This window comes from Pinus tabuliformis, chromosome X (genome assembly GCF_031772625.1).
Source record: "Pinus tabuliformis cultivar Carrire ecotype Pingquan chromosome X, CPIR1, whole genome shotgun sequence".
Taxonomy (NCBI): domain Eukaryota; kingdom Viridiplantae; phylum Streptophyta; class Pinopsida; order Pinales; family Pinaceae; genus Pinus; species Pinus tabuliformis.
In genome coordinates this window covers 505,696,019-505,703,998 of record NC_142308.1, presented here as the reverse complement: position 1 = coordinate 505,703,998, position 7,980 = coordinate 505,696,019, and the positions used below count along the sequence as shown (strand labels likewise).

At 35.2% G+C, this 7,980-nt stretch overlaps 1 protein-coding gene across 1 annotated transcript; it reads right to left on the bottom strand.

Annotated features, from left to right (window-relative positions):
- Positions 1-1,778: 1,778 nt before the first annotated feature.
- On the bottom strand, positions 1,779-7,670 carry PSB28 (photosystem II reaction center PSB28 protein). The gene is made up of 2 exons (XM_089447258.1): positions 7,344-7,670; positions 1,779-2,635 (listed from the first exon to the last, which is right to left on the bottom strand). The coding sequence occupies exons 1-2, from the start codon at positions 7,474-7,476 to the stop codon at positions 2,160-2,162; spliced, it is 609 nt and encodes a 202-aa protein (XP_089303384.1). The 5' UTR covers positions 7,477-7,670; the 3' UTR covers positions 1,779-2,159.
- Between the last annotated feature and the right edge of the window lie 310 nt (positions 7,671-7,980).

Here is a 7,980-nt window from a genome sequence, read left to right as displayed (position 1 = left end):
ATATTTTCTTGGCGATATTTCGGCTCGCCAAAAATATTGCGGTATTTCCGATATTCAGCGATATATCACCAATATTATCATTGTCATCATAAATCCTCTTGAGAAGATTGAACCATTTACAATGGCCAAAGTTATCACCAATATTATCATTGTCATAAATCCTCTTGAGAAGATTGAACCATTTACAATGGCCAAAGTTAGGGAGTATGGAAATAGGATTGAAACAATAGGCTAGGGCTCTTAAGTACCTTAGAAATGAAAGGGTTAGTCTCTACAAGACCAATTGCAACTTGGTGTTGTTGATCTGGTGCTGAATTTATGATTGATGGATAAGAGGTAGAAGTGAGATCTCGAGGAGAGAAAGGAGTTGAGACTGGTAATTTGACATTTCAGAGTAGATATTCTTTGAGAATGCAAAAATGCTATGAACCCAACTAAGTAGCGTGTCTATCTTGTCACCACAGATCTGAAGGACAGATTCTAACATCTTCACTGTACCAGCAAAGATAGCTTTGACAGCCCATTTTATGGTGATTGCAGCCTGGAATAAACTTCATCGTCCTGAAGAGGATTTGGGACCATTTAGACACGAAGAGGGACTGCCCTTGATCCATATCAGTGTTCATTTTTGTCTCTTTTCGTCTTTGCAGTTCAATCTGATAGATTAAGTCCCTTGTATCTTCATTATGTTTTCCCACATAATGTCTGGATGAAGCATGAATATGTTCATATATAATTGGTGCGGAGTGAGGGGGTAGGTGGACTAGGCTCAAAAGACGTGGAGGCGTATTTGAAGAGGTGTTTGCTTTAGGTTTAGAGAGCTGGCCTTCAGAATGACTTGATCGCTCTCTATCAGCTGAACACCATCTTTTCAATTCAAACATTTCGGCTGAGTCATATAATCGATCCTCGTTCTGATCACTGGCCTATCTTGATGCTTCTTTAAAAGACCCACTGGCCTAAGAACGTCCCATTTTGGTTTGAGATGATGTGGACAACTCACCCGGATATTAGGTCAAATATCCAAAACTAACGAAACTCTTTATCGGGGGTCAATGGGACAAAGATGCATGTTCTACAACAGAAGTAACTTCTTAAGAAGGATCTCAGGGCTCCGAATAATCACGTTTTTGGAAATATTTTCACAACCGATAAACTCTTGACATGGAAATGCCTACAGTCCAAAATAACATCCTTCAATATGGTTTAACAGACAGCTTGGAAAGTGAAGAGAAATAACTTCTTCAGCACATTGACCATTTAGAATTACAAGAGGAACTGTTTTGGTGATAGAAATCCACAATCAGATGGCTTAGGCAAGGATCAGAGCACAGTCTTTTACCAAACAGCACTAAAGCATTAAAAGTAACATAGAATTGACTGACTAAATAGTAAAATCCCAATGGGGTGAGATCTTGGAATCCAGAGAAGCTATTGCTCAAGAATTAACAGTTATTTTTCAGGTCTTCTATCTGAAAGTTAATGAAACCTATGTCGATTGATCTCCAGGGATTCAACAAATATTACATTACTCAATGCTATTCCCGTTTTGTACAAAATGTTTCCCATGTAACATATTCCCATTTCACAAGTAAAAATTAGGTAATACATTGAAAACAGTGCTTATTAACTCTTTCAAAACCGCCTTATGGTATTTTACAGCTTAGTTTCCTCTTCCTCATTTGGGCTTCTTAACTAAATAATATAAACAGAGAATTACAAGAATGTGGTTTTGTAACCTAAGGAGTTTGTTAGAGATGATGAAAAAAACTAACAGATATCGGAGCTGCAACAGCAAAGGAAACTTTTCATTAACCCAACTTCTTGGAGGACACAGTTCTTGAAGTGCCTTTGGGAAAAGTATAGAAACCATTTCCCCTGACAAAAGGCATATAATGCACAAAAATGCCGGGGGACTATATACTCTTGCAACTACAAGAGAGAACCCAAAACCTGAATGAAATATCGTGATTGGTAAAAATAAAAATTCATCCACCATGCTTCAAGTGGTTTCAATCCAATACTCCCCCTTCAATAGTCTGACTATTAAAAAAGTGTAACAGGAACACGCCACTAGCCTAAAATAACACAGCTCTAAAACTGCATAAAAGAGTAAGGTTGTCAATGAAATTCCAAAACTGATAGTGCACATGCTATTTTTATTTCTTGATGAACTGAAGACCATTCTCATTAGAATACCGTTCCATAAATCTCATGAACCTATCCCATTCTTGTGGGTTCCTCGTGATATATTTAGCTTCTATCCTCGAAGGCTTTCCGTTCACAAACTTTGCACTCACATCAACTGACTGAAGCACTCCTTCTTCATCAATCATATAAAGGCCTGTAATATCTCCAAGTTCCCTAGAGGAATCAAATACAGACGGCTGATCGAATGAAAGTATGGCCACACCAATTGTGCCATCCCTTGACTTTGACAATTTGACATCTGGAACACTTTGCTCGTCCGTTCCTTGAATGAACTGAATAACTGGCTTTGACATCATTGTCACAGGAGCAGGTTTGCGAGATCTTCGAGCAGAAACCCACAGAGAAGCTGGTAAATGCAAGCTTTGGCCACTGAATGTAGATCTTATCCTTGGACAAGAAGTGCCACCTGAAAATGATGCCAGCCCTGCATAAAACAGAACACAACTCATAATATATTTACATTATAACTTGTATAAACATTTTTAGTTGTTTGAGGAAAAGATTCACATGGCAAACTACTAGATGATTATGAGACCATTCAGCATCGTTCCATGTCCGTTATATCAAATGCTTCCTGGATTTTCAAGAAAGGTATTTGATGATCTGTTACAATGGATGAAGAATCTTACCTGAGGAAATAAACAAATGTCTCACCTACATAGCTGCATAAGACTCCTTCAATGTAGACAAAAGAAATCTATTTGTTTACCCAGGTCAAACTGTGGCCCTCTATGCAACAATATTTATACTGAATAAGTTCACTAAGTGACTAAACTAGTAAATTATTTAGGCTTTCTCAGTTCATTGAATTTTCCGTTTTGGTTTTGGGAGTTTACTGTATCAAACTCTTAGATTGTTCCAACGTTTCTAGTGACACCCCAACCCATCATCCAGGCATAGGATTATCTTATAAATGCTTTGGCATGATGTCTGAACTTTAGTATCAAGGTCAGTCATGCTTAGCATGATTCCTTAGCATTAGTTTAATAAAGATGAAGCAATTTTTTTAAACGATTTCATTCACATAAGCTTGACTTTTTGTGACTAATTAGGTCTATCCTCCGCATTTGAGTGGGGTGTTATCCTCTCAACCTAGTCTCAATTCCAGTTAGTGAAATGTTGAACTGAATATATTATTATGTCATTCTAAGATTTGACGACATTATCATATAATGTGGTTGTTTCAAAACTAATTAATCATATATTATTGTACCATCCTAAAATTCAAATTCAACTACATTATGTGATTATTTCCAAACACAAATGCTTCACTATAGATTAATGGAATAAAAATTTTCTTCTCTTCTGGAAAGAGAAATCTATTATTTCAACCCCTAAAGGCCTTACTGGAAATATTTCCAAGTCAAATCATTAATCGCCAGATCATGAAAATGCCACAGTGAGCTGGGTCCAACATTTATCAACTTGTAAAAAGTAAAACAAAATAAATTTACAGGCAATCATTTGCTTGCAAATAGTTTGTAAATAAAACACCTATTATGGTTCAACCTTCAGTTTATTCGACAAGGTTTTCTAGTTTTGTAATTCTCGACAGGCAACCGTTTAAGATTTACAAATAATTCATGACATCTTCGAATTTCATTTCAAGTGACCCATTACAGACAACTTATCAAAATATGACTCGGCCTCAACAGAGATAGCTGAGACAATCAAAACAAATTCTCGAGTATTAATTAAATTTTTAAAGTTAATAACAATTTATTGAATAATATTTTTCTTTTGGTATTTCATATCTGAGCTTTTTATTACCCAATCCTACCACTTCTCTTTCAGCAGTCACCCAATATTTTGCTGGGATATTTTTCATATTCAGGATGTTAATATCTGCTCCTGAATCAATAAAAGCAATCATTTCAAACATTTGCCTCTTTATGCAGATATTAACCAGTACATGATGTTGCTGATAGGAGATAGTTAACAATCTCATATCCCTGAATCCAAAATTTGGATCCTTCATACCTTCAGCAATTTGAACTTCTTGATTACTTCTGTATGAAATGGTATTCCATGGCTGGTTGTTTTCACCGTTATTTATATTGGGATAATTTTTACGTTTTAAATTTTAAATCTTTTTTCTATTACTGGTTTGTGATCATTCAAATTCTCAGTCCCTGATGAAGGGTAGAAAATCAACCAAAAAAGTGAAACCAATATAAAATCCTCTATGCATTTTCATAATTTTTTTTTATCCCAATATCTTTATTACCTAATAATTTAACAAAGGATTAGTTAATCCATTAGCCCATTGTAAATGCATGCTCCTCAGTGAACTCCATGTTTTTACCTGTTGTTGTATTTCAGCTCTGTTGAAAGGGGTTGTACCAATTTTTAAGATATATCAATTTTCATTCTCTTACTTTGTTACATCGACAGTTCATAAAACTTTATATTTTTTAATTTGAAATCGTAGGTAGTGGTCTACATTGGATCTGAAAGCAGAGATAATTGATAATGATGTTTCCCAGATAAAGATTAAAACAAATGTTGGTGTGGGTTTTATTACATATATAAGACGGAATTAGGAGGCAATATGCCAAGATGGAAGCCATGCGCATCTCGGAAAGCTGTTCCCAGAAAACCACATGACTTTCCAAAATAGTTTTCTCGGAAATTTGAATAAGCCCGGGCTATCTTACAAGTACAGTATTGCCCTATGGTAAATCTTCTTAATACCCAAAATAACGAGAGTACACTGGGAAATACATCACCTGTCTCACTCATGAAGAGTTTCTTCCTACATTGATGAATATAGCATTACTTTATATATATATATATATATATATATTAGTGGGGGTTTATTACATAATCTCATAAAATGAGATGATAAAATTTAGTGTAAGTTTCACAAAAATTAGTTATCATTATAAATTTCATTAAACTATACAGGTTGAGTGGGCTTAATGGTTAAGAGTATGTGTCTCTTGTAAGAAGTCACAGGGTTAAATCTAGAGGGGATTGAGTATGTACACTTGGGTAGACTTGTTCCTTGTCCCACAAACGAGGGGTCTCATACATCAATTTGGTGGGCTTGGCCCTGACTATAAAATAGATTATTACTAACTCAGCCATATAAAATCTATGACAAACATCAAAACACATGATATCTCATGTTGCTAAAATTAAATAAAATCATAAAAATTAACTAAATTATATATATATTTTTAAATTATCATTATTAATAATAATTATAAAAAGAATTTTTATATAAGTTAAACATACCTACATTAAAAAGAATCCTGTAATAAAAATTTTAATTATGGAAATTCATATCTACTTTACCATATTTGGGAATAGATGTCGGTACAATATACAGCATACTCAAAAAAAACCATAACTCATTTCATAGAACATTTGTTAATATTACATTTTTTTTAATTAATCAATTTAATTAAAAAGGAAAAAATGACATAACTACTTAGAAAATTAATCTAAATATATTGATTTGGGCATATTACTAAAAAATTCTAAAATATTAAGCCGAAGTTAAATCCCTATATTTACATAATTAAATTAAAATTTTAAAATTCCTATTTTAAACTAGATCTAATAGACTTTTTTTCCAAACCATTTAAACTGTTTTGCCAGCAGCTATTCTAACTTTCTGGAATGCAGTTGGTTCAATGGCATATGGGAAGACTACTGCAAATTGCAAATTTATTCCGGTTGATTGGGGCCCGGGCATGGATACAAAAATCAACTGATTTGTGGAAAGACTGGAATTCCTGGCCTGGGCATGGATACAAAAATCAACTGATTTCTGGAAAGACTGGAATTCCTGGAGCTCTACATAGCTCAAAAGAGACGGTTGCAGGTGTTCTACACAACCAATATTACAACTAGTTACTGAATGGCACTTTTCTCGCATGCCTTAGGCGACGCTGCAAGATGTGTGGCAGTTTCTGCGGTTACAATTCTGGTCGGGTCATTCCAAGATTTTCACTCGAGTATTACTCTGGTCGGGCCATTCCAAGATTTTCCCTCTAGTATTAGGGTTTAGTTTGCAGGGAGAGAAACAAGGCGCAGTCTAAAGTTTGGAGGGGAAATGAGATATGAAATCTTTTATAGGAATGTGTCTATGTAATGATGTATGGAAATTAGATGGTACACAAAAGAGAGGACGGTAGGGGCTTACCATTTTGATGGTCGGCAGAGGCTCGACTGTTAAGGAGAGGAATTTATTGCTTGCTTGACTTAGGAAAGCAAGGGGGCTCGACTGATAAGGAGAGGAAAGGTGCATTGAATATATAGACATTATTACAAGCCCATTCAAACCCAAATGTGACATCAACTTCAGATTCCCTAAGCTCTCAAATGAGTTTGTGCTAATTATAACCCAGGTTGATTTGGTAATAAATCTGGATTTTACTTAGATTAAACTTACTACTAAAATAAGAGAGGTTTTGGTCTTTTGTGAATTAAAATTCATGCCATTTGAGTGTTTTTGCAAAGTAATGTGCATTTTCTTTAACATTGTTGTACATAGAAGGTAGCTTCTCTGCAGCAAGCGTGAGGAAGATGTCCATAATTATTAAATAAAATGAAGTCAATATTCAATGTCATTGAATAATATTCTCAGTGTTTAATAAATCTAAATCTATGCTGGTTTATGTTATGAAGGGAATAATCAGAGCTCTGGACAAATATTAAATGTAGATAGACTTCTGGGGCTGAACTGTACGCTTAAACTCTCAAGTTTGGAGTATATATTTTGCTAATCTTCTGGGAGGAAAGAAGCTTTTGTCTCTGATTATGCGCAGAGTGTCTAGGTCTAATTTGGGACATTTCAACTTACACAGTTCAGCTATAAATATTTATCTACCATATAAACAACTATAAAAATCTACATTCAAACAAAATATTAAATTCCACCCACCAAATTGAAACTTAATTCGCATTCAAACAAAATATTAAATTCCATCCCACCAAATTGAAACTTAATCCGCCTCCAAACAAGTTTGCATCAAAATGTGGGAAAGTCAGAATTTCTGCAATACAGAGCCCATCAAAGTTCAAATCCTTGTTAAAAATCCCAGTGGCTATACTGGATAAAACATAGCACCTTCAATTTCTTGACATTCCAAGAACAAAATTTCGATGCAGAATAAACTGACCTGATGACCATCGAGAGAACAAAAAGCGCTGCCTGGCCTGCTGCTGCCTGTGCTGATATTGCGGATTACGGCTGGTAATGACCGAAGAAGAGGAGGAGGAAGGGGTAGAAAACGCGTAGGAAGGATAACCCATTTTCCAATTCCTGAAATTCAGCGATGCTCAACAATGAGAATGTATGTCACACCCACACCCACTTCCAAAAAAGAGCATCGATTTCAATTTCGAGTCCACTGGACATTTAGACCACAGATTCGGCCATCAGTTCCATCGGACGAAGACAGTGCATTAGGGAATTTGCCGGGTCGTCTAGGCCGTGTGATTGAGCTTGCATGGAACTTGATCTTGTGTCGTCGATGGACTCAGTACAGCCACGCATTTAGGATAAAGTCTTACTTTTTGGTCGAATTTTTTAAATTTTGATAGGAGGCTTTTCGCACATACAATCGATTATAGATATGATACATAAATTTGAGTAGCACATAAATGCCACGACAGCTATGTGCAGGTGAGTCTGTGTGGTTATTTTTCATTTTGGTTACGGTGTTGGATTGTTTTTTAAATTATAAATTTTTGGTATATTTGGTTTATTGGTGGTTGGATATATTTTTAAGTGTTATAATGGTAGCTATTAGGTTT

Coding starts and splice junctions, on each gene's coding strand:
- PSB28 (XM_089447258.1), bottom strand. CDS start 7,476: ATGGGTTATCCTTCCTACGCGTTTTCTACCCCTTCCTCCTCCTCTTCT. Junction 2,636..7,343: donor GTTCTCTCGATGGTCATCAG/GTCAGTTTATTC, acceptor TGTTTTATGCAG/GGCTGGCATCATTTTCAGGT.